A 27,268-nucleotide genomic window follows, 5' to 3' on the forward strand; every position below is an offset into this window, starting at 1 on the left:
GTCGGACTCGATACAGAGCAGCCGCGGCGAGCAATCTCTTTGCAGAGGATTCCGCCTGGAGGAGACGGGGAACAGTCCAGGCGGCAGGGCTCTTGCGGCTGGTGCCGGCGGGAGGCAGCGAGGGAGGCGGAGGCGGAGGCGGCGGCGGCGGCGGGTCAGTGTATGCGGGTAATTTTTCTCCGTCCTTTTTCTGTTTTGGACGCGCCTAGTAGCATAGCACTACGATTAGCTAGACGGGCCCGATAGGTAACTTCCATTTCCACATTACCGGCCCATGAGAAAAGCGAGCCTGTGCGCAGCTGTGTTCTCCCTCTGGTTGTTGAGTTTCTTTTGTCCCACATCGCTTGGCGAGGTAGGCGGGACAGGCGAAACTGGGTATAAAATGGGGAGGTGGGCGCACAATAGAAAGCATCTTTGCGCTTGGGGCAATGACGCAGCTAGTGAGGTTATACCGAGGCGCGTCAATTGCTGGTTGAAAACTATTTCCAAACCCCCTCTTTGGCCCTCCAGGGCCACTGAGAATTTCAGAAAGGGCTCCTAATTTCCTTCGGGGAGGGCCCAAACCCCCTCTTTGGCCCTCCGGGGCCACTGAGAATTTCTGAAAGGGCTCCTAATTTCCTTCGGGGAGGGTAAAGCCCTGCAATTCATAAATTCAATATTTTTCACTTGTCTAGCGAAATTTGTAGAAATTCTGGCTCTCTTTCTTAAGGAATGTAGTAATCAAGACTTGCAAATGACTGATTCTGCTGATTGCGGTCCCACGAACTTGCTTGGTTCGTTCCCTCGAGATGACGACGAGAAGGATGTCTACACAAATGTGGGAAAGAGTTCTTGCACAGCTTGCATCGACGCCATGACCCAAATTTGTACAGCTTGTTGATTTTAGGCTTTGATCTTGCAATCACGCCTGAACCTTCAGCAATTATGTGAAGATCTTAGAGTGTATGAAGCTGATGCAGTTTGTAGTTTAATTTAAATATTTCCTTCGATTCATGCACTACACTAAATTGGAATGTTCTCAAACCCTAAAACCAGTCCGTAAAATCAACAAGTAAAATCTAAGCCTAAAATCAAATACAGAATTCACACACTAGATCAGCAACTAATTCAATTCTTTCCTTGCTATCTAAACCACATGGGGATAAAATTGCGTCCGAGCTACATGCCTCCGCCTCATCGACGGCCGCGTCGCCAGGAAGCAGCAATGAGCCCAGGACGCCGCGGCCGCATCCGCCCCCTCCAAATCTGCGACGGGCAAGTCACACTCCCCATTGCTTTCTTCCCCTTCATATCCGCCTCGGGAACGTGCACCGCGGCTACAGCTGCTGCAACACTATCCACACCGCCATCAACTCCGGGAGCTTCCCCCACGACATCTCACGCGGACCACCTACTTCTCCTCCTCTAGATCTGCGGAGGCATCGGCTCCTGTGCTAACTAGCTTAATTCCCGGCCGGGAGAGGGGGTTTGCGGGGAGTGAGAGAGGCGGTTGCTAGAGGAGAATAGCGGTGGGAGAGCTCGGTTTTTTTTGCTAGATTTGAGGAAAAAAGGGGACCGTGGGGAGGCGACGCAGCACGAGGAGGCTTTTATACTGATGTGTGTTTTGAGCTCCCGCTGACGCCAGGCGAAACATGCGCAAGGTTGATACGGGCCGTAGGGCTTTCGTGGGTTGTAATTTTTTGGGAGGCGGGGGGGGGGGGTCTACTAAAGCACATGCCTTTAGAAAATGTTATGGCTGGTGAGTTTGTACGGTTCTCTTGCGATGCGATCGAACATATTTTATGTGAATCACTAAACATTTATATTATTTTAAATGACAAAGTATAAATGTCCATAAATTTTTGAACCTGTTTCTTGATCACTTTTGACACAATAAAAATGATTCTAATATCTCTCACAAAAGTAAAGACGACAGAAGATGCCCTCGCATTTAAATGCGAGAGCCACAATGCTTTTGAATTAATAGCCTATTTCCAGCAGTCCAAATGAAAATTGATTGACTTGTCTTTTCCTACTTTCGTCCGCTGGCATGTTTTTCCCTTTCCTTGTTTATTATTCAATTCAATGAAAAGAACTTGTGCGCAACACGTTCAGTACTAGGCCCTCTGACTTATACAAAATCCTGGAGCACTGTCATTTCTTTATAGGAGGACGATCGGTCAATCACTTACGTATCCGTAGGCAATGGGATCAGATTTGTAGTTCAGGGCGTAAAATCTCTGTTGCATACTTGCATATCATTTTCAGGAATTCACATTTCGAAGATACAGACCGTCGTATGGCTGAAATTCAGCTGCAGATCGCAGGTCAGTCTCTGCAAACATCTTGCTTCTGCAATTCTTTGTGCAAACTGATTGGTAGGTAGAACAGTTCTGAACTTAACCGAACCAATCGGTCATGCAGGTGTCCTACGTGGGCCAGAAGATGCCGGGGAAGATGGACAGTTAGCTGACAATGACAAGGGCTCATCTCCTTCAACCGCGGCGCGGTTGACATCGGAGCGCCTACAATGGTGGGCGCTCGTCCTTGTGAACATCGTGTTCGTCGTCGCTGGAGAGAGCGTGGCGACGCTCCTCGGCAGGATCTACTACGACCAGGGCGGCGCTAGCTTGTGGATGGCGACGGTGGTGCAGTCCTGCGGCACGCCCCTCGCCATCCCGCTGCTCCTCTACTTCCGTCGGCCCAAGTCCTCCACGGTGGCCCGGCCGCCGCTCCGAAAGATATCGGCGATCTACGCCGGTTTCGGGGTCCTCCTGGCCGGCAGCAACTTGATGCACTCCTACGGCCTTCTGTACCTGCCAATGTCCACGTACTCTCTCATCTGCGCGACCCAGCTCTCCTTCAACGCCGTCTTCTCCTACTTGCTGAACAAGCACAAGTTCACCGCCCTCGTACTCAACTCCGTCGTGGTGATCAGCTTCTCCGCCGCGCTCGTCGGCGTGGGCCACGCCTCTGACGGGACCAACAGCAGCGTGCCGCAGGGGAAGTTTCTGGCCGGGTTCTTGCTGGCGCTGTCGGCATCCGCGATCTTCTCCCTGGTCCTGTCCTTGACGCAGCTCACGTTCGACAAGGTGCTCAGGAGCGGCACCTTCCACGACGCGGTGAAGATGCAGTTCTGGAGCAACACTGCCGCGGCCTGCGTGTCGGTGGCCGGGCTCTTCATCTCGGGGGAGTGGAGCACGCTGGCCGGGGAGATGCATGGTTACAAGAAAGGCAAGGTGTCCTACGCCATGAATCTGGTATGGACGGCCATATCGTGGCAACTGACCATGACGGGCATGATGGGGCTCGTCGCGGCGGTGTCGTCGCTCTTCACCAACGTGATCAGCACCGCGGGTATGGCTCTGTCACCAGTCATCGCGGTTATCTTTCTCCGTGACCGGATGGACGGGACCAAGGTTCTAGCAATGCTCATAGCTGTATGGGGGTTCTTGTCGTACGTTTACCAGAGCTACCTTGATGGTGTCAAGCTTAAGAAGATACTACCTAGCTGCGAAAGCCGACCACAAACAACAGCCCGCGGAACGTGAAAATGGACAAAGAAAAAAAAAATGGTCTCTTTACATGACGCCCGGGGAGGCCATGCTAATGACGTCTTGGTTGGGGGCGTCATGCGAGATAATATGACCCATGGTTGAAGTGTTGCCGCTCCAATGGCTGGACCAATAAGCTACTTGGCTCGCTAAAGCTTGGGTCGTTAAACTCGTGATTGTTAAAACTCAGATCGTTAAGATTGTTATGAACAACAGGCTAACATAATTGTTTGGCCCTGTTTGTTATGTGCTCTCGAGCGCCCACGAGTTTTTTTCTTCAATAAATGGAATATATTAATATGCAAAGATACTAAATACAATAATAGCAATACAGATGCACACAGCCAAAAAAAAGTCTCGCTAAGTAACCAATTCCTTGCAGCAGCGGACAAATCGCCACCAAAACAACACCATAAATCCGTCAACTCCAAAAACGATACCTTCAAGAAGGGAACAATGTACAAGCATCGTCATCGCCCTGATCAAAGACCATAGGTTTTCATCCCGAAGAAATCCATCAACTCCTTGCAGCGCTCACGAGTTGCTTATTAAGTTCTTTAAGATAATAATATATTGGCGGCGTCGTAGAACCATAGGTAGCCTTGGAAGAGACCTTCTTCTGCCCATTCATTGCACATGTGATTAGGGACTAAGGGCATCTCCAGCGGCGCGACGTATTTCGGACGTCGAAACGGACGCGTCGTATCCGTTTGCGTCGGCCCAAATGGTCGAAACCGTCCGGGCGTCCGTTTGCGTCGGGGGGGGTGGCTCCAGCGGCGCGACGCATAATTCTTTTTTCATTCATGCAACCATAATTTACATTAATAAAAAACATAAAAAAGCCATAAAGGCGTGCTAAAAGTTGCTGCTGCCTACTGGTCGTCGTCGCTGACGAGGTCAATGAACTCCGGCGTCGGCCATGGAAGCTCGTACGCCGGCGGTGGAGGAGGTACCGCCGCATGGGCAGGAGGCTGTGGCCGGGGATCCCACGCCGGAGCAGCGAGGCGGAGCGCGGTCGTTGGAACGCGTCGGCGTTGCCGGAGGAGTCGCCGGTCTCCCCGCGCGAGCGCCGACTCGCGCGTACCGGATTGCGATCCCTCCCACAAAGCGAGCTCGTTGAGCTCGTCCTGCGTGCTGTTGGCCAGTGCCATGGAAATGGCCTCATCCTCGGAAAGGTCCGGTGGCTGGGTCTCCGGATCCCACGCCGGCCCGCCGTCGTCGTGGTCGTAGTCGACCATGTCGACGTCCTCGTCCGCGTCCTCGTCCTCCTGGTCGTTCTCTTCTTCTTCTGCGGCGATCTCTCGGTCGAAGAAGTCCACGTCGCCGAGGTAGCCAGCGCGGCGGCGCGCGTCGAACTCCCACGTCCCGAATGAAATCCAGTTGTAGGAGTTCAGCGCGTACGCCTGATCCTCCCGCGGATCCGGCGGCAAGATCGCTCGGCGGCGGCGCACCTCGTCCCGCCGCTCTCGGCTCTCGCGCGGCACGGGGGGGGGGGACGGCACGCGCCGCGAGTTCAGGTACCAGCCCCCTCCCGGCAAGTTCGCGTCCGGCCATGGCACCGGCCGGTTTTCTTCCCATAGCTGCCACGTGAGGTCAACGCGGACGTACCGGCCGACCCGTGCCTTTTTGCCGGAACGCGAGCCGCTAGCCTCTTGGTTGTTTCCTGGTCGTTCTTCGTCTTGCGAAACGGCCAGCTTTTCTTTCCCATGGCGTCGGTGGGGTGGATAATGTGGGATTTGGCAATGGTTTGGTCGTGGAAATGGCCGCCGGCAGCGTCCATTTAAAAGGCTCCGACGCCATCTCGCCTTCAATGGCCTGCCAGTGCAACGTCTACTAGCTGCGCACGCTCGCGGAAGCCGAGACACGCCATTAACGTGGCCCTGCAAAGGCTGCAGCGCGCCGCCCGGAAGTAATGCTGCGGAAGACGAAGCAGTTGTGCCGCTGCCAGGCGGGCCCGTGCGAGGACCGAGCGGACTGCGCGTCCGCGGCAGCGTCCGCAGAGACGGAAACCTGGCGCATGGGCCAGGTTTCCGTCTCTGCGGACGGCCCGGTCACTTTGCATCGCGCCGCTGGAGGTGGTGCACGACGCATTTTCGGTCAGGGCGGACACAAACGGTCGCTCCGCTGGATCCGGCTCAGTGGAGCTGCTGTTTGGCTCGCTATTTTTCAGCTCGGCACGGGCTGGCTCGTTGGCGCTGCGAGCTGGGAAAATGAGCTTGGCTCACGCATTGCAAAAGCTCGGTGTAGCTCGGTTTGGCTAGCGAACTGGGCGCTAGTAGTCACTGCCAGGTGGGCCCCACGATGGAGGACCATGGGTGACGACGATGTTGCCGTGGAGGCGACCAAGCGGCGACGCGCGTGCTTGTGGCGTGACCTCAACGATGTCGGCGTCGGTGAGACCCCGTAGTGGCCGTTGGACGGCGTGGAAGAAACACCGCCGGCGTGGAAGAAACACATGGCTGAAGATGATGAACATGACCTATTGCCAGTCACGTGTACTAATTATATTGCTAGCATAATTACATCCAATCAGCAAAGCGGCATAACCTATTTACTTACTTCATTCCACATGACAGGGAAGGCACAAAGCAACAATATACGAAACAATGCACAGAGAAACGACTAGCTAGGTTACTTGGACAGATCAATGTTGATGCTTACACCTGAAACTACAGACGTTCACATTTGCCCATATATTGGATCTTTCTGGTTCAGCATATAGGCAAACGACATGATGAAACAAAAGCAAGACACACAGACTACCATCTACCTAGAGGGTCCTATCCCATATATGCATAGTAGTATTACTTCAGGTCTTGCATTACATACTTTCATACTTCCTCTTCTTGTCCTTCTGATTGGACGCAACCTTGGCAATGATCTCCTTCAAAATAGAGGGATAGGTCGTAACTATAAGCTCCCAGCCACCAGTCTCCATTACCTTTTCCAAACACTTGGGAGATTGGACTTGGATAAACGTCAAGCACGCATCCTTCAATCCGTGGCAGTTGTGTCGCTCAGCTAGAGCTAGAGTGCAGGCCACGGAGCTCACACCTATGAGGTCGAACAACTTCTTTTCACATAAGAACTTGAGCTGCTGGATATCATATCTGTCTGACGCTACAAACAAGTCCTGCAGCCACGTAACAAGCTTTGCTGCTTCCTCTTCTTGTCCTTGGACAGCTTGTGCTTTGTTCTCCTCCATCTGAGGAAACGAGTCTGAGTAGATGAAGCTAAGCATAGCCGCAAACACTTTTGCATCCATGTCTTTGATCTGTATGGCATTGGACGTGATACCCTGTGCCATGGGGCCAAAGAACTGTGCCCTGAAAACTTTAGATCGGGCTGCAAGCACACACCGGTGTGCAAGGAACGTCTCACCACTGACCTCAAATGTGACATCACAACCCACCTTATCTTGAAGTAGAATTTTGAAATGTTGGCCTATGCCAGACAGGGTGCCAACGACGTCCTGCTGTGTGGTGAGATCATTGCAGACCATGATGTCAATCCGGATGGTGAAACAATCAGCCTTTAGATGAGCTGACCGTTCAAGGGCATCTCTTTTCATAAACTTCAAGGAGCCCCAACAATAACCTTTGACGGGGAAGATGCATGTTTGATTTGCAAAAAATTCCTTTGGCTTTTGCTTCTCAACCTGGTCGACGAAGCTAAACATGAACTTGGCCTTCACAGCCTCTTCAACATCGTCATCGACAAGGCGAAGACCGAGAGAAATGAAGTCGGCACAACTTGGCTGCTTGCCATTTGGGTGGTAGCTGATGCGCCATTTATGTCCTCCTACCATGAAATGCCCAGAGAAGATGCTCTTGCCGTTGGGCACCTCTTGTACGGTGCGCAAGTAGTCTTTGACCACAAGCAGGTGGTACCCACTGTCCATGCCGGCATCGATGGCCGTCGTGGTGCAGTGCTTTCCGTTGGTGACAACGGAGAGACCGGCGAATGATGACATGACGAAATCTGTGATTCGATCCAAAGTCCTGTCACTACTCACATTCCAAATTCTGGAGCTGAGATGGGTGAGCTGAGGCTGGGGGCAAACCTGGTCAACCTCCCGCTGCTTGAGACGACGCTCCACTCGCTGGTCTGTGCTGCCTGCGTAGAGAGTTGGTGTAGGAGATTCATGTCATTCCTGTTTGTATTAGCATAACTTCTGTGCTCTCCTAAGAAAATCCCGTCAACATTTGTTTTAATACAGGAGTACTACAAATCAGCTAAGAGGGGACATACAAATCACAACATTTGTTTAATACAGTAGTACTACAAATCAGCTAATAGGGGACATAGAAATAAGGTTACAGTGGCATATATCAGTGAGTAGGTCGGCAGCTCACCGGGGGAGAGAGCGGTGGAGCTCCTGGCTGGTGCTCGGCTGTAGAAGGCGTGCTCGGATTTGGAGAAGCTTGTAGGGCGGGAGGAGGTGCTCGGGCCGGAGGCGGCAAGCTCGGTGCAGACAACTCCGGGCTGGAGGCGGCGTCGGACTCGATACAGAGCAGCCGCGGCGAGCAATCTCTTTGCAGAGGAGTCCGCCTGGAGGAGACCGGGAACAGTCCAGGCGGCAGGGCTCTTGCGGCTGTTGCCGGCGGGAGGCAGCGGCGGCGGCGGCGGGTCACCGTATGCGGGTAATTTTTTTCCGTCCTTTTCTGGTTTGATCGCGCCTAGTAGCATAGCACTACGATTAGCTAGACGGGCCCGATAGTGAGCTTCCATTTCCACATTCCCGGCCCATGAGAAGAGCGAGACTGTGCGCAGCTGTGTTCTCCGGCTGTTGAATTTCTTTTGTCCCACCTCGGTTGGCGATAGGCGCGTGACAGGTGAGGCTGGGTATAAAATGGGGAGGTGGGCGATCGGGAGAAAGCATCTTTGCGCTTGGGGCAATGACGCAGCTAGTGAGGTTATACCGAGGCGCGTCAATTGCTGGTTGAAAACTATTTCCAAATCCCCTCTTTGGCCCTCACGGGTCACTGAGAATTTCTGGAAGGGCTCCCTTTCTTCGGAGAGGGTAAAGTCCTACAATTCATAAATTAAATATTTATTACTTGCCCATAGAAATTTGAAATATGTGTTTCTTAGGGCTTCCTTAAATGTATTTTGGATTTTTGAACAAAATCATCTGAACTGGACTCCTCGTTTATGGACAGTGGTCGTTGGATGCTTCCTGATCTTGCGGCTTCTTCTTGTGCAAGGTGATTTGAACATGCTAGGTACAATAGTTTCTGCAAGATGTATCATGTATATGCTAAAAATGAGTTTCATCTAAGGCCTCTATTACTCTTTAGTCTTCCCTAAATTCCTATGTTGAAAGCAGTAGATTTTTTTTTTGCTGACTTTAACAATTTCTCAGCCATTGACAAATCTATTCATCCACGGATGTCCTGATTATTATATAATGTCATGTTAATTTAGCAAAAGTTTGCTTAATTGTTTGTTAATTTCAAGTCATGGGCGTCCATTTGCTCTATTATTCAGAGTCAGAGATAACTCCTAGGATGTAGCTATGAATCTATGATGCCCTGAAGTTTAAGGTTTTTGCCCCTTCCAGGAGTTGGGTGGCACCTTGCCGCAAGACCTTTGGTTCCTCCCTGACTGGTGTCATCTCAAGCCCCATGTGAACTTCTGTACGCCCCTTCTGATTTCTTCGTCTCCACGGATGTTACCTAATTTTCCCCTCATACACTGGGGATATACAAGAAAGGGATCTATACATCTCTAACAAGGGGGCCCCATATGATAACAACGTCGAGTAGTTGGCTGATCAGGACGACGAGGCCATGGCGGAAGCCATGGAAGCGCCAGTAGTTGGCGTTGTGTAGTGGTATTCGCATGGAGAAGCGTGCAGCGGGGATGCATTCAAGTGACTCCAGAGCGGAGTCAAACGAGTGTTTAAAGAGGTCTCAGACGAAGAAGCCGAGCAGCGGGGGCGTGCGGTGGTGGGCACGAAATCTATAGAGGAATTGAGGGTCGGAGATGATTCGGCGCCATCGAACACAAACTAGAGAGGCGCGTGGAATAAACGATGGCCGTGGAGGGAGGCAGAGGAGGATCTCTCGGAGGAGGTCGTCCACCTGGAGCGGGTTCTCCCGTGGTGGCATGGATTGGTGAGGCCGTTTTTCCAATCTGATGGAGAGGCGATTGTGGTCTGCTACACCCTACATAATTCGGATCATACCGGGCAGTTTTTATTGTTGATTGATCGCCCAACAAGGAAGGAAACAAGTTGGAGCCAGACTCTACTTCCAAACCTAACCTGGGGAGAGGCGCGGTGCTGGAGTTCTTCCGCCTTTGGGACATCCTTGCCGATTTCTAGCTTTCGTAGGAGCGAGAAGATTCATTTGTGTGGCGTTGGACAGCCGATGGCATTTTCTCCGGCAAGTCGGCGTATAGTGCCTTCTTTGCTGGGACCACTGTTGCGCCGGTCTCTACTGACATCTGGTGGTCGAGATCCTCCTACAGTTGCAAGTTCTTCGTGTTGCTCGTCGCAAGGAACATGTGTTGGACTGCGGATTGGCTGCAACGACGCGGCTTGCCACACCCTGCAGCCTGCACCTTGTGAGCCGGAATCAATCCAACACCTTCTGCTTGGTTGCGTGGCGGCTCGTGTGGTGTGGGCTTGGGCTTTCGCGAGGTGGGGGAAGTTAATTAGAGTGGATGCCGGCAGCGGATACCGATCTCTTACAGTGGTGGTCTTCCTTGCCCTGCCCCAGAGCGGTGAGGAGGGACCTCTGGATGAGTGATCTTGATCTTCTAGTGTATCTTGAGGCACCAGAATGATGTGGTGTTCAACAAAGTGAGACCGGAGGTGGGTGCCATTAGATGTAGGATCAAGAGGATTTTTTAGAGATGGCTTTTAGCTAGGCTTTTTGTAAGGGTATTTTACCCTTATCCATTATTTTGGTAACAATGACACCGTGCTAGTGTATTTGGACTAATACATGACTGCAAGATGATTCCCAGGTATTAGCCAAAGAGGTATAAAGGTGTATCAATGGAAGAAGAAGGCAATGGAGACCCCCCCAATTCGACGAAAGAATCAACAGGATTTTCCCGTATCCGGCCGGTCACCGGCCCGGTCGGACCGGCCCCGCACCGCCAGCCCGGTCGAGGACCGGCCCGGCGCTTGTGCCATCCGGGCAGGATCCAAGAAGGGAGGGAAGCCCTCCGGTCGTCGCCCGGTCTCCAGCCCGGTTAGGACCGGCGTATCCGGTCACGAGCCCGGTCGGACCGGGATACCGACCGGCTGCCCCGGCACCAACCGGATTCCGCGCTTGTGCCATCCGGGCGCATTCCAGTAAGCCCAGAAGCTCCTCCGGTCAAGCTCCGGTCCCTGCTCCGGTTGAAACCGGCCGGCCCGGTCGTGTGCCCGGTCTGACCGGACTGTGCACCGGACGGCCCGGCGCCAAACCCGGTCAACCGGCTTCCTCGAAGAAAATCTGATGTGGCAAGTTGTCCAACGGCCAGATTTTGAAGAACACTATAAATACCCCTTCTTCTACCTTGGAAAGGTTAGGCACTACACTACAAGCTGTTCTTGAGCTCCTTCTTCCATGCTCCATTGTTAGAAACACCAAAAGCCTCAGATCTCTCTCCTCCTCCACCCAAACTCAAATCCCTCCGGGGAAACGATAGAGGAGGACCCGATCTACCGTTCTACCAAGCCAAATCTTATTCCCCCTTGTATTCATCAAGAAGCTTGCTTCCTAGGGTTCCTTGGAAACCCTAGGTGGGCAAGAGGAGTCCGGAAGCATCCGGGCCGTGGATCTGCTCCGGCAAGATTGTGAAGGTTTGGAGGCTACCTCAAAGTCGACCACAAGTGAGAGAGCTATTCCTTCGTGGGATAGGCTCCGGAGAATAGGGTGAGCCTTCGTGGCGCGGGGAATCCTTCGTGGGACCTCCACTCCTCCAAACGTGACGTACCTTGTTGCAAAGCAAGGGAACACGGGAATACATCCTCGTCTCCGCGTGCTATCGATTATCTCTAACCGAACTCCTTACTTGTGATTTAATCGCTCGTGAGAGCCTTCGTGCTCGAGTTAGTTGTATCCTCATATAGGTTGCTTCACCTAGTTTGAATTAGGCTCACCTTTATATTCCGCAAAGCCTAATATTGCAAAGAAAGAATTAAAATCAGTAGAAACCTATTCACCCCTCTCTAGGTTTACCATCTCTATACTTTCAATTGGTATCGAGCCTGGACTCTTTTTAAGGGCTTCACCGCCTTAAGAGTGAGATGGATAAACTATTCGAGGGTCTAGATGATGACTCTAACCTTTCGGTTAAAGAAATGAAATCTAGATTCTTGGCATATGAGGCCGAGAAGAAGAAAAAGGAGGATGAACTACAAAGCCAAATGGCGTAAATGTTCTGTCATGCTTAAGAACCTAACAACTGGAGGAGCTCCTAGTGGGGTTTCGGCCTCTAAGGAATCCTTCCATGAAGTTAACCATGACTATCCTAGAAACACTTCACCCATGCCTCATATAAACCATAGTGGGACCGTTCCCCATTTTGATGGAACTCACTTTCCACATTGGAAATCTTCTATGGAATCTCATATTCGCAGCTGCAGAGTGGAGCTATGGGAGATCATTCTTCATGGATACCGGAGCCACAAGATCCTACTCGGTTGACCTCCACCGAGTTCTACAACCGTCAACTCAATGCATCCGCACGTGACAAGATTAGAAGTGGCATCAACCGCAAGCTTCTAGATCAAGTTGATGACATTGTCTCCGCTAAAGAGTTGTGGGATCGGATCGTAGTACTCCAAGAGGGAACCGATTTGATCCAATCATCTCTCTATGAGACCGCAAAGCAAGAGGCCTACCGAGCTCATGATTCGAGATGGAGAATCCGTATTCGATGCCTATGCTAGGCTTGGTGCTCGAAAGTAAGGGTCAAGGGACTTGGTGCCGAGAAGTACAATGACGGATTCGAGATGAACGGAGCCTTCATAAAATCCAAGGTCATTGCTATGATTGCCGTCAAACAAGAAGACACCAACCTTGGACTCAACTTGCAAATCATGACCAAGAGTGCCGATCTCAACTCCGATGATCTAGTCTCCTATGTGGCCGCCAATGAAAACATGGCCAAAGCCGGAAAGAGGCTCAAGGCAATGAATCGTGTTGATGAAGCCTCACACAACCATGAAGCGTCACACAACCTTGCTCTCAAGGCTAGAGCTGACCATGGAGGAGAAGAAGAATATGAAATTGAAGAAGATGAGGAGATGACTTCAACTAGTGACATCGTCATCGACTTTGCCTTCTTTGCCAAGAAGTACAAGGGAAAGTTGCCTATGCTTCTCAATGACAAGAAGAAGAAGAGAACTTGCTACAATTGTGATGAAGATAGCCACTTTGCAAATGAGTGCCCTTATGAGAAAAGGGTAGACAAGCCAAGATTCATCAAAGGGGTCAAGCCAAGATTGAAGCCAAACCCAATCAACGATCGATTCAAGAAGAACAAGGGAAGAGCTTTTGTTGGAGCCGAGTACTTGTCCGATGATGAAGAAGAAGATGAGGAGAAGGAGGTCGGGTGGCCGGTTTGGCTTACTCCAAGCCCGGGTCACTCTTCACATATGACTACTCCAAGGACTACTCCACGGAGAATGATGTTGGTTCCTCCTTCATAGCAAGAATCAGTCAAGAGGATGACTTCGACGACTCTTCCTCATCTACAACCATTGGCTCTTGTCTTATGGCAAGAGAAACCAAGGTAATGGAATCCCCACCTTCTTTGTCTAGTGTTCTTGACAATGAAGCTGAAAAACAAGATGAATTAACTGTGCTTAAGGAACTTTACAATGTTAGATGCACCCTTCGTGGTGAAGCTCTTGTCAAATTTGATTTCTTGATGGACTCTCTCAAAGAAAAGGATGAGTCCATTGAGGAATTAGAATATCATTTGAATGATAAGGAAAGGAGATTCAATCTCCTAAGACAAGAGCTAAAAACCGAAAGGTGCATATCTCAAGGTCTTAAGCAACAAATTGAAACTTATGAACTAGATAAAGTTAAGGATCTTGAAACTATTGAAAGGGCTCAATCATTGACCCAAGAGCTCAATGCATCAAAGGAGGAACTTGAAGTTGCTCATGCTTCTCTCACTAGGGATCTTGACCACCTTGAAAGAGCTAACAAGCTTGTCAAGGATGAGCTCAAGAAACTTGGAAAGAACCATGACCTACTCCAAGAATCCTACTCTAAAGCTCTTGAATCAATGAATGATTCTATTGTTGATAAAAATGTTGCTAGTTCCTCCACCACCTTTACTAGTGAGCATGCTAAGCTTGTTGCGGAACATGTTCGTTTACAAGAGGAACTATCTTTGCATGTTGAGACCAATACATATCTTGAATCTTTGGTAACCAAATATGGTCTCAACTATTATCCTAATGAATCGGCTTGTGAGCAAGCAACTACTCTTGAGGAAAATGTTAGGTTGAAGAAAGAACTTGCCAAGTTCACCACAACCAAGAGTAAGATGGGATTGGATGACCTTTTGAGTAAGCAAAGGTCAAACAATCAAAAGTATGGACTTGGGTATGTCCCCAAGCCCTACAAGAAGAACAACTACAAGAAAGAGAAGCCCGCTCAAGAAAAGAACAAGAAGGTCACTAATGATGGCAAAGCCCCAAAGGGCAAAGCCGCTAGTGGTGACCGCACGGGGCCAAACAATCACTATGCTTTATTTGTTGATTATTATGGTGATGTTTATGCTAACTATGTCGGTCCTCGCAATGGCTATGCTTATAGAGGGTACTCAATTTGGGTACCAAAAGATCTTGTTGCCATGACTAGGGAACCCATTAATCAATGGGTTCCTAAATCCTCTACTTGATTTTGTAGGGGTATTCCTCCGGTGGTCCAAAATGGGTGTTTGATAGTGGATGCACCAATCATATGACCGGAGGAAGAGGTGTGCTTGACCAATTCATTGAAGACATTAACAAGAAGTCAAGCATTACCTTTGGTGACAACTCAAAGGGAAAGGTACTTGGGTATGGCAAGGTGGCAATCTCTAAGGACTTGTGCCTTGAGACGGTCATGCTAGTCGAACACCTTGGTTATAACTTGCTTTCTATATATCATCTTGCCGATGCCGGTTACAATTCATATTTTACTAAGTATTATGTGCAAGTCTTTAGGAGTGACAATCTCAAATTGGTCCTTGTTGGATATGTGGAGAACAACCTTTACGTGGTTGACCTCTCGAAAGAGAGCCCATCTCCCTCCACATGTCTAATGGCGGCCAAGCATGACGAAGGTTGGTTGTGGCATCGCCGCCTTGGTCATGTTAACATGAGGAATCTTAAACAACTCCTAAAGGGTGAGCACATTGTTGGACTAACCGACATTTCTTTTGAGAAAGATCGTGTATGCAAGTGCATGTGTAGCGGGAAAACAACTCAAGAAGAAACATCCTATCAAGAGTATCGTCACCACATCTAGGCCTTTGGAGCTCCTTCATTTGGATCTCTTTGGGCCATCACATTATGATACTCTTGGTGGGAGCAAGTATGGACTTGTCATTGTTGATGATTACTCAAGATACTCTTGGGTCTTTCTCCTTAAGTCTAAGGATGAGACCCATAGGGAGTTCATCACCTTCGCCAAGAAAGCTCAACGTACATATGAATCCGAGATCAAGGCGATTAGGACCGACAATGGCACCGAGTTCAAGAACTACACTATGCAAGAGTTTGTTGATGATGAGGGCATCAAGCATGAGTTTTCAGCTCCATATACCCCTCAACAAAATGGTGTTGTTGAAAGGAAGAACCGGACTATCATTGAGATGGCAAGAACCATGTTGAGTGAATTCAACTCACCCCACAACTTTTGGGGAGAAGCCATCTCTACAGCAGTCCACTACTCCAACCGGCTCTTCCTCCACCCTCTCCACAACAAAACTCCATATGAGCTTCTCACAGGTAACAAGCCTAATGTCACGTACATTCGTGTCTTTGGATGCAAATGTCTTGTTAAGAACAATAAAGGGAAGCTTGGTAAATTTGAAACTAGAACTATAGAGGGCATTTTTGTTGGATATGCGGAGAACTCTCACGCCTATAGATACTACAACCGGTCCACTGGGACTATTGAAGTATCTTGTGATGTGGTGTTCTTGGAGGATAATGGCTCCCAAGTGGAGCAAGTTGTTCCATGTGTTGCAGGTAATGATGATGATCCATCTAGTGCCATCAAGCATATGGGCATTGGACACATCCGGCCCATGGAAGTACATAGTGATGATCAAGGTGATGGAATAGAAGTATCAAGCTCACCTCAAGTTGAGCCTAGCTCAACTCAAGTTGAACCATCAAGTGCAACCCAAGATGTATCCTCCACTCAAGATGAGCCACATCCCGAAGAACAAGAAGAAAGCCCTCAACCCACCGAGCAAGATCATGATGATGATCAAGAAACATCTTCAACTCATGTTCAAGCTCAAGTTGTCCCTCATGATCAAGTATTAGCAAGAGATGAATTCATTGATCATGAAGGAACCATTCGGAAGATCAAGGCGGCTACAAGGGCAAGTGACATGAAAGTGGATCTTGTCCTCGGTAGCATCTCAAAAGGAGTGGTAACTCGTAGACACCATGCATTACTTATGACTTATTGTCAACATCATGCGTTTGTTTCTAGTTTTGAGCCACTCAAGGTACATGAAGCCTTGGTTGATCCGGATTGGGTCATTGCCATGCAAGAAGAATTGGAGTGTTTCACCCGCAATGAAGTATGGTCTCTAGTTGAGAGACCCAAGGATCATCGCATCAATGTCATTGGGACCAAATGGGTGTTCAAGAACAAGCAAGATGAGGATGGCATTGTCATTAGAAATAAAGCAAGGTTAGTGGCGCAAGGGTTTGCCCAAATAGAAGGTATGGACTTTGAGGATACCTTTGCGCCGGTAGCCCGTCTTGAAGCTATTCGTCTTTTGCTTGCATTTGCATCTTTCCACAATTTCAAACTATACCAAATGGATGTGAAAAGTGCATTTTTGAATGGTCCTCTAAAAGAAACCGCATATGTAGCTCAACCCCGGGTTTCGAAGACCCATGCCGACCCAACCATGTGTATTTACTCCATAAGGCACTCTACGGTCTCAAGCAAGCTCCACGTGCTTGGTATGAGTTCCTTAGGGATTTTCTACTACAAGATGGGTTTTGCATGGGTACGGTCGATTCCACCCTTTTCACCAAGCGGGTTAAAGGGGGTGGCTTGTTTATATGTCAAATATATGTTAATGATATTATATTTGGTGGAACTAACCCCAATCATAACAAAGCTTTTGAGCAATTGATGACTAGGAAATTTGAGATGTCCATGATGGGGGAGTTGAAGTTCTTCCTCGGCTTCCAAGTGAGGCAACTTGCAAAAGGCACCTTCATCTCTCAAGAAAAGTATGTGAAGGACATGCTCAAGAAGTTCAACATGACCAATGCAAGCCCAATGAAGACACCCATGCCCGTAAAGGGGCAACTTGGCTCATGTGACGGTGAGAAGGATGTGGACATAAAGGTATACCGTTCCATGATAGGATCCTTGCTCTACCTTGTGCCTCTAGGCCGGATATCATGCTAAGTGTAGGGATGTGTGCTCGTTTTCAATCCGCTCCTAAGGAGAGCCATTTGATGGCGGTCAAACGGATTCTAAGATACCTTGTTCTCACTCCTACTCTCGGGCTATGGTATCCAAAGGGGTCAACCTTTGAACTCATTGGCTACTCGGACTCCGATTGGGCCGGTGATAAGGTTGACCGGAAGTCTACCTCCGGGGCTTGCCAATTTATTGGCCGGTCATTGGTGAGTTGGTCATCCAAGAAACAAAACTCCACCGCTTTATCCACCGCCGAAGCCGAATATATATCCGCGGCATCTTGTTGCACTCAATTGTTATGGATGAAGCAAACCTTGAAAGACTATGGTGTGTCTCTTGGTACGGTGCCTCTTCTATGTGACAATGAAAGTGCAATAAAGATCGCCAATAACCCGGTTCAACATTGTCGCACCAAACATATTGACATTCGCCATCACTTCCTACGTGATCATGTTGCCAATAAGGATATTGATCTCACTCATGTGGGAACAACCTACCAATTGGCGGATATTTTCACTAAGCCTTTGGATGAAGCCCGGTTTGTAAACTTGAGAGGAGAACTTGGTATTCTTGATCCTAAAAACTTGGATTGAATCAACTTCTTGCACTATATTCTTGCATTTATCTAACTATCTAGCTTAGAGGCATAGCACATATGGGGATAGTCATCTTACCATGTCTTGGTATGATGCATACCCATGTGTGCAACATAAATAGACCCAATGTCATTATATGGACCCAAGCACGTCTCTTCGAGGTCACATGACATTTGCGCTTTCACATAGGGGGAGTAATCCCCCGCCCCTCATTTAGTCTCAAATTGCAACTTGTTTTGACTATACAAGGCTAAATGATCTTATTGCAAAAATCACTTCAAAAATGACTTATGACTCTTGATTTATACTTCGAATCATGCCCATTGTTGCTATTTACATCTTGTTTGGACTTTCACTCCAATGGGTATGCCTAGAGAATTTTGTGTTTCCAACCCCATGTCTATGCTCATCTTATCATCCTCTATCTATCTATATGTACATGTCATCATCTGAGCATTCATACACAGTTACACAAAGAATAGGGGCAAAAAGAGGCAAAACTAGACAAAACTGGGCAAAAATGCCCTGGCCGGTCTCTGGCCCGGTTGGACCGGCCTTTGCGCCGGGCTAGCCGGCTCCAGGCCCGGTCGAGCGGCCTGTTATGTGTTTGAGGGGGTTACCCTTTGGGGTCATCTTCCTCATTCTTCCCCAACTCCCACACCACCATGGCCGGCGCCCTCAGCACCCCCACCAAGATCTAGGCACTTCCCACCACAAGAACTTCCCCAAACTCCACCACACCATAGATCGGGGCCCTTGGCACATCTCCACCGAAGGATTTGGTCCCTCTCCACCTAGTTTGGGAATTTTTGGAGTTCTTGGTTCTCAAGCCCTACCTTGTGTTCTTCTTGCTCCCTTGATCAAGGAGAACAATGTCTTCGGGTAATGTACTCTCCTTTTCTCCCTAACCTCTAGTCCTCCTCACACATTGCAAGTTCTTGCCAAAATTTGAGGAACTCTTAGGGTTAGGGTTAGGGTTTGCAAGTCCTCATGCCTTTAGAGTGTCTCTCAACACTAAGCACATACTCCACTCTATTGCTATAGCATGTACTCAAGTATTTCGAGTTTTTGCATGAATTTGTGGTAGAAAATCTGGGCAAACATCACAAATCATCACCACCCGGTTCATAGCCCGGTCAACCGGCCATTCAACCGGCCGGTCCGGCGTGCGGCCCGGTCGTCCGGATTTTCGACCGGCTCGCCCGGTCTGAAGTCCGGTCGGACCGGCCTGTGCGCCGGCCTGCCCAGTTTTTCGCACAATCTCATCAATCCACTTGGATATATGCTATGCTTTCTGGTTTCTCCCTCGTTGATGACATGTACACTTACCTCTTTGCTATCCTCGCTCTATTTTGCTGATTCACAGGTGATGAATGGAGTGCTGAGGATCGTGGCACTGTTGCCAAGCGAGGGAGGCACTCAGAAGTTCCACCACGGCGCTCTACTGGTCGTGCTCCTCAGACTGCTGGTGGCAGCTGAGGCCGCACCAAGAAGCCTGCCCAGAAAAGGAAAGATAAGCACGCTGCACAGGGAGATGATGAGGAATTGCCAGACTACAATGTTGGCGATGTCCATATTGGTGCATGGAAAAGGCTTCGAGAAACCAATCACTATCGCTTTGAGGCTCCCACTTACACCGGGGGCGACAAGTTCTTCCGGACCCGCAGTCGGCGAGAGGATGTGGCTTGAGTACTATGACTCCCGTGAGCACATGAAGAATGGCACCATTGTTATGCCCAAGGCTGTCAAGGATGTTATTGAGATGCATGCAGCCACCACACATCGGTTTGTGGTTGAGACTTTGAAGAACATGGGGCTGTATGAGCTTGTATGTCTGACGCCTTCTGATGGATGCTATTGCCCACTCTTGGTAAGGCAATTCCACTGCATCGTGTACTTCCATGATGATCCAGCCCGTACCATGACATGGATGACAGGCAAAGAGAAGTACTCCTGCAACTATCTTGACTTCGTGATGCCCTTGGGTTTGGTGGAGGTCGTGCTCACGGTTTCAAGCTTTACTCTCGGCGAAGTTCAACAAAGGAGACATTGCTTTCTGCTATCCTCGGGAGCCCACCGCTCGTCCTCCCACCATATCTGGCATGTTCTACTCCTATCTCCTGCTTGCCAAGTTATTCAGAGAGTCTCTCATTAGCAAGTCAGGCGACACAAGTGAATGCCGAGGATATCACTTGAACTTGATGTACTACTGCAACCCTGAGCACCGGCGACGCATTGATGGATGTGATCTCATCTACTCTGAGCTGAGGAGAAGTGTTCGCGACAGGATGACCCCGAACTATGCTCAATACATCCAGCCTCCTCATCAACAAGGTTGTGCTTGCTCCTCTCAATACCCATGGTCAACGGGTCAAGATGGAAGCATTCAAGGTTCCTGTCCAAGGTGATAGACCGGATGTCCCCGACATGACACCTCCTGAGCGCCGGTCCAAGGAAAGCCATGACCCTACTAGCTCCCGCTTCACTCGGCGCCCGCGAGCATGGTATCTCTAGGTTCTTCTCCTCCATGTGGCGAGATGTGCAAGAATTCTAATGATGTTGCACATCAAAGCCTTGCTATGACCCAAGAGACGAGAAGGCGCCGGAATGAGTACATGGCCACTCGGAATGTCACTTTTCCTCCTCCCGGCCCCGAGTTAGAGCCTTGTTCATGCACCTAATCGGGAGATGCCTCCTCTCACCGATCGGATGTTCCGGAACTTTGATCCTACATGGTACTTGCTTTGGCGGTCCTCCTCCTCAGCCTTGCTCGTGTCCCCTACTGATGATGAGGATGAAGAAGATGAAGATGCTCCTGATTCGCGTGATGATGGCGAAAGCTCATACTCCGCTGGGCGTGAGATCTTTTGATGGGTGCGCTACCATCTCTCCTCTTTTTCTTCGCCTTTTTGGTGTTCCGATGCCAAAGGGGAGAAGAGAGTAGAGTCTAGGATTCACGGGGTGTTGCCACAAGCCATGGGAGTTGCTTTATTTGGATTTTATATGGCTTGTGCTTGTTTACTTTGAGTTTTTCAAGAACCATTTGTTATTTCCAATAATTCGTGTATGGATGTGTATGGACGACTATTATGTGTGCTACTCTATGTTAGGATGATTATGTGTGCTATGCTTATATATATCTTGATATGCACATCTCCATACCATGCTTGTTTCCTAAAGATATTGGGGGAGCTTCTCATATTTCACAAATGGTGCACTTTGCATTCAAACGCAAATTCTCCAAGTGCACACATTATGGGGGAGCTTTCGTAATATCTTATATGGAATCAAGGTTTAGAGCTTATCATAATATCTATTTGTGACTCTAGCTCGGTTTGTCATCGTATACCAAAAAGGGGGAGATTGTAAGGGTATTTTACCCTTATCCATTATTTTGGTAACAATGACACCGTGCTAGTGTATTTGGACTAATACATGACTGCAAGATGATTCCCAGGTATTAGCCAAAGAGGTATAAAGGTGTATCAATGGAAGAAGAAGGCAATGGAGACCCCCCCAATTCGACGAAAGAATCAACAGGATTTTCCTGTGTCTGGCCGGTCACTGGCCCGGTCGGACCGGCCCTGGCACCGGCCAGCCCGGTCAGGACCGGCTCCGGCGCTTGTGCCATCCGGGCAGGATCCAGTAAAGGAGGGAAGCCCTCCGGTCGTCGCCCGGTCTCCAGCCCGGTTAGGACCGGCGTATCCGGTCACGAGCCCGGTCGGACCGGGATACCGACCGGCTGCCCCGGCACCAACCGGATTCGCGCTTGTGCCATCCGGGCGCATTCCGAGTAAGCCCGAAGCTCCTCGGTCAAGCTCCGGTCCCTGCTCCGGTTGAAACCGGCCGGCCGGTCGTGTGCCCGGTCTGACCGGACTGTGCACCGGACGGCCCGGCGCCAAACCCGGTCAACCGGCTTCCTCGAAGAAAATCTGATGTGGCAAGTTGTCCAACGGCCAGATTTTGAAGAACACTATAAATACCCCTTCTTCTACCTTGGAAAGGTTAGGCACTACACTACAAGCTGTTCTTGAGCTCCTTCTTCCATGCTCCATTGTTAGAAACACCAAAAGCCTCGGATCTCTCTCCTCCTCCACCCAAACTCAAATCCCTCCGGGAAACGATAGAGGAGGACCCGATCTACCGTTCTACCAAGCCAAATCTTATTCCCCCTTGTATTCATCAAGAAGCTTGCTTCCTAGGGTTCCTTGGAAACCCTAGGTGGGCAAGAGGAGTCCGAAAGCATCCGGGCTGTGGATCTGCTCCGGGCAAGATTGTGAAGGTTTGGAGGCTACCTCAAAGTCGACCACAAGTGAGAGAGCTATTCCTTCGTGGGATAGGCTCCGAAGAATAGGGTGAGCCTTCGTGGCGCGGGGAATCCTTCGTGGGACCTCCACTCCTCCAAACGTGACGTACCTTGTTGCAAAGCAAGGGAACACGGGAATACATCCTCGTCTCCGCGTGCTATCGGTTATCTCTAACCGAACTCCTTACTTGTGATTTAATCGCTCGTGAGAGCCTTCGTGCTCGAGTTAGTTGTATCCTCATATAGGTTGCTTCACCTAGTTTGAATTAGGCTCACCTTTATATTCCGCAAAGCCTAATATTGCAAAGAAAGAATTAAAATCTGTAGAAACCTATTCACCCCCCCCTCTAGGTTTACCATCTCTATACTTTCAATTGGTATCTGATACGTCTCCAACGTATCGATAATTTCTTATGTTCCATGCTACTTTATTAATGATACCTACATGTTTTATGCACATTATATGTCATATTTATGCATTTTCTGGAACTAACCTATTAACAAGATGCCGAAGAGCCGATTCTTGTTTCTAGCTGTTTTTGGTTTCAGTAAATCCTAGTAAAGAAATATTCTCGGAATTGGACGAAACTTTCGCCCGGGGTCCTATTTTTGCACGAAGCTTCCGGAAGACCGAAGAGATAACGAAGTGGGGCCACGAGGCGGCCGAGAGGAGGCCGGCGCGGCCCGAGGCCCGGCCGCGCCGACCTACCCCCTGGGCCCTCGTGTGGCCCCCGCGTTGACCCTCCGCCTACTTAAAGCTTCCGTCGCGAAACCCCGAGTGCCGAGAGCCACGATACGGAAACCCTTGCGACACGCCGCCGCCGCGAATCCCATCTCGGGGATTACGGAGATCGCCTCCGGCACCCCGCCGGAGAGGGGATTCATCTCCCGGAGGACTCTACACCGCCATGGTCGCCTCCGGAGTGATGAGTGAGTAGTTCACCCCTGGACCATGGGTCCATAGCAGTAGCTAGATGGTCGTCTTCTCCTTGTTGTGCTTCATTGTTGGATCTTGTGAGCTGCCTAACATGATCAAGATCATCTATCTCGTAATACTATATGTTGTGTTTGTCGGGATCCGATGGATAGAGAGTACTATGATTATGGTGATTATCAATCTATTGTTTATGTGTTGTTTATGATCTTGCATGCTCTCCGTTACTAGTAGAGGCTCGGCCAAGTTTTTACTCTTAACTCCAAGAGGGAGTATTTATGCTCGATAGTGGGTTCATGCCTCCATTGAATACTGGGACGATGACAGAAAGTTCTAAGGTTGTGGATGTGTCTGTTGCCACTAGGGATAAAACATTGATGCTATGTCTAAGGATGTAGTTGTTGATTACATTACGCACCATACTTAATGCAATTGTCTGTTGCTTTGCAACTTAATACTGGAGGGGGTTCGGATGATAACCTGAAGGTGGACTTTTTAGGCATAGATGCAGTTGGATGGCGGTCTATGTACTTTGTCGTAATGCCCGGATTAAATCTCACTATATTTATCATATCATGTATATGCATTGTTATGCCTTTCTCTATTTGTCAATTGCCCGACTGTAATTTGTTCACCCAACATGCTTTTATCTTATGGGAGAGACACCTCTAGTGAACTGTGGACCCCGGTCCTATTCTTTACATAGCATACAATCTACTGCAATTGTGTTTTACTATTTTCTTTGCAAACATCTTCCACTCGATACGTTTAATCCTTTGTTACAGCAAGCCGGTGAGATTGACAACCTCACTGTTTCGTTGGGGCAAAGTACTTGGGTTGTGTTGTGCAGGTTCCGCGTTGGCGCCGGAATCCCTGGTGTTGCGCCGCATCACATTTCGCGACCATCAACCTTCAACGTGCTTCTTGGCTCCTACTGGTTCGATTAAACCTTGGTTTCATACTGAGGGAAAACTTGCCACTCGTGCGCATCATACCTTCCTCTTGGGGTTCCCAACGGACGTGTACATCTACGCGCATCAAGCAATTTTTCCGGCGCCGTTGCTCGGGAGATCAAGACACGCCGCAAGGGAGTCTCCACTTCTCAATCTCTTTACTTTGTTTTTGTCTTGCTTTATTTTATTTACTACTTTGTTTGCTGCACTAAATCAAAATACAAAAAAATTAGTTGCTAGTTTTACTTTATTTATTGTCTTGCTCGCTATATCAAAAACACACAAAAAATTAGTTACTTGTTTTTACTTTGTTTGCCTAGTTTACTTTTTGCTTATTGCATCATGTTTCCTTTTAATTTCACCACAAAAGACATACCGGTAGGACGTGGGTCCATAGTTGGGAGAAATAATATAGAAGAATTTTTCAATCATGTTAGTATCACTTGAAGATTTTGAAGATAGACACTTGGTAGAACTTGCACCTACCTATGAAATTGCTGCTGCTGCTTTAGTTCGCATGTTGGAAACTAAATTTGTTAATCTCAATCCTATAATCCAACACATGTTTCTTACACTTGGTGATATGGAAGAAGGGGAAAAGAAAGATTTTGTTTTAGAAACCCTTCTTAGAGAATTTGGTGGTCTAGCAAGAGAGGCTAGAAAGGTTTTTGCTAAATTTAATATGCTAGGTTCTCATACCAATTTTATTGGTCTCCTTGAAAAAATGGACATGGATAGAATAATGTACACTAATAACATTAATGATGGTGGGGAAATCAAAGCACCAATACCATGTAAACTCCTAGCTATGAATGATGCATTAGAAAATAACTATGCTTGGCTTGTTCCTGAAAATTTGTTCGATGAGAGTAGCAAGCCTAAGACTAATGAAAAGGGAGACGCTAAAACTTATATATCAAATATACTATGCTTGGTTGAGAAAACTCCCGACACCCCTGGTAATGATGTTGATGCTTCATCTCTCGATAATACTTGATTTGCACTTTCTGCGCCTAGCTGAAAGGCGTTAAAGAAAAGCGCTTATGGGAGACAACCCATGTTTTTACCTACAGCAATTTTTTGTTTTGTTGAGTCTTGGAAGTTGTTTACTACTGTAGCAACCTCTCCTTATCATGTTTTTGTGCCAAGTAAAGTTTCTATGTCAAAGTTGATGTTATATTTGGGATTGCTGCGCAGAAACAGCATTGCTGTCTGTCACGAATCTGGGCACAGTTCCCTGTAGAAAATTCAGAAAAAATCTGCCAATTTACGAGCGTGATCCTCAGGTATGTACGCAACTTTCATTAGTTTTGAGTTTTTCCATTTGAGCAAGTCTAGTGCCAACTTTAAATTCGTCTTTACGGACTGTTCTGTTTTTGACAGATTTTGCCTTTTATTTCGCATTGCCTCTTTTGCTATGTTGGATTTATTTCTTTGATCCACTAATGTCCAGTAGCATTATGCAATGTCCAGAAGTGAAAATAATGATTGTGTCACCTCTGAATGAGTGAATTATTAATGATGCACTAACCCTCTAATGAGTTTGCTTGAAGTTTGGTGTGAAGGAAGTTTTCAAGGGTCAAGAGAGGAGTATGATATACTATGATCAAGAGGAGTGAAAGCTCTAAGCTTGGGGATGCCCCAGTGGTTCACCCCTGCATATTTTAAGAAGACTCAAGCGTCTAAGCTTGGGGATGCCCAAGGCATCCCCTTCTTCATCGACAACATCATCAGGTTCCTCCCCTGAAACTATATTTTTATTCAATCACATCTTGTGTTCTTTGCTTGGAGCGTCGGTTTGTTTTTGTTTTTGTTTTGTTTGAATAAGATGGATCCTAGCATTCACTTTGTGGGAGAGAGACACACTCCGTTGTTGCATATGGACACATGTGTCCTTAGGCTTTACTCATAATGTTCATGGCGAAGTTTCTTCTTCGTTAAATTGTTATATGGTTGGAATTGGAAAATGCTGCATGTAGTAATTCTAAAATGTCTTGGATAATGTGATGCTTGGCAATTGTTGTGCTCATGTTTAAGCTCTTGCATCATATGCTTTGCACCCATTAATGAAGAAATACATAGAGCTTGCTAAAATTTGATTTGCATATTTGGTTTCTCTAAGGTCTAGATAATATCTAGTATTGAGTTTTGAACAACAAGGAAGACGAGTGTAGAGTCTTATAATGTTTACAATATGTCTTTTATGTGAGTCTTGCTGCACTTGTTCATCCTTGAGTTTGCTTCAAATAACCTTGCTAGCCTAAACCTTGTATCGAGAGGGAATACTTATCATGCATCCAAAATCCTTGAGCCAACTACTATGCCATTTGTGTCCACCATACCTACCTACTACATGGTATTTCTCCGCCATTCCAAAGTAAATTGCTTGAGTGCTACCTTTAAATTCCATCATTCACCTTTGCAATATATAGCTCATGGGACAAAATAGCCTTAAAAACTATCGTAGTATTGAATATGTACTTATGCACTTTATATTTTATTAAGTTGCTTGTTGTGCGATAATCATGCTTCTGGGGAACGCCATCAACTATTGTTGAATATCATGTGAGTTGCTATGCATGTCCGTCTTGTCTGAAGGATCTATCATTTTAGTGGTTGGAGCATGCAAAATTGTTAGAGAAGAACATTGGGCCGCTAACTAAAGCCATGAATCATGGTGGAAGTTTCCGTTTGGACATATATCCTCAATCTCATATGAGAATAATAATCATTGCTACATGCTTATGCATTTAAGAGGAGTCCATTATCTGTTGTCCATGTTGTCCCGGTATGGATGTCTAAGTTGAGAATAATCAAAAGCGAGAAATCCAAAATGCGAGCATTCTCCTTAGACCTTTGTACGGGCGGCATGGAGGTACCCCTTTGTGACACTTGGTTGAAACATGGCATGCGAAGATCCGGTAGTCCAAGCTAAGTAGGACGAGGTGCGGGCACTATTAGTATACTATGCATGAGGCTTGCAACTTGTAAGATATAATTTTCATAACTCATATGCTTTATTACTACCGTTGACAAAATTGTTTCATGTTTTCAAAATAAAAGCTCTAGCACAAATACAGCAATCGATGCTTTCCTCTTTGAAGGACCATTCTTTTACTTTTATTGTTGAGTCAGTTTACCTATCTCCTTCCACCCTAAGAAGCAAACACTTGTGTGAACTGTGCATTGATTCCTACATACTTGCATATTGCACTTATTATATTACTTTATGATTGACAATATCCATGAGATATACATGTTATAAGTTGAAAGCGACCGCTGAAACTTAATCTTCCTATGTGTTGCTTCAACACCTTT

General features: G+C 48.0%; 2 protein-coding genes and 2 non-coding genes across 4 annotated transcripts; 3 read left to right on the forward strand and 1 right to left on the reverse strand.

Annotated features, from left to right (window-relative positions):
- Positions 1–410: 410 nt before the first annotated feature.
- On the forward strand, positions 411–559 carry LOC124704768. The gene has a single exon (XR_007003658.1). It is a non-coding gene; the product is annotated as a U4 spliceosomal RNA (small nuclear RNA).
- A 1,719-nt stretch (positions 560–2,278) lies between these two features.
- LOC124697186 (probable purine permease 11) lies at positions 2,279–3,530 on the forward strand. Its single transcript, XM_047229814.1, has 2 exons — positions 2,279–2,306; positions 2,404–3,530. The coding sequence occupies exons 1-2, from the start codon at positions 2,279–2,281 to the stop codon at positions 3,528–3,530; spliced, it is 1,155 nt and encodes a 384-aa protein (XP_047085770.1).
- Positions 3,531–6,227: 2,697 nt separating this feature from the next.
- LOC124700246 (BTB/POZ and MATH domain-containing protein 2-like) lies at positions 6,228–7,546 on the reverse strand. Its single transcript, XM_047232402.1, has one exon. It carries the CDS (start codon positions 7,504–7,506, stop codon positions 6,355–6,357), a length of 1,152 nt encoding a protein of 383 aa, XP_047088358.1. The 5' UTR covers positions 7,507–7,546; the 3' UTR covers positions 6,228–6,354.
- An 867-nt stretch (positions 7,547–8,413) lies between these two features.
- LOC124704767 lies at positions 8,414–8,564 on the forward strand. Its single transcript, XR_007003657.1, has one exon. It is a non-coding gene; the product is annotated as a U4 spliceosomal RNA (small nuclear RNA).
- Positions 8,565–27,268: the final 18,704 nt, after the last annotated feature.

This window comes from Lolium rigidum, chromosome 3 (assembly GCF_022539505.1).
Source record: "Lolium rigidum isolate FL_2022 chromosome 3, APGP_CSIRO_Lrig_0.1, whole genome shotgun sequence".
In the NCBI taxonomy this organism is placed as follows: Eukaryota; Viridiplantae; Streptophyta; class Magnoliopsida; order Poales; family Poaceae; genus Lolium; species Lolium rigidum.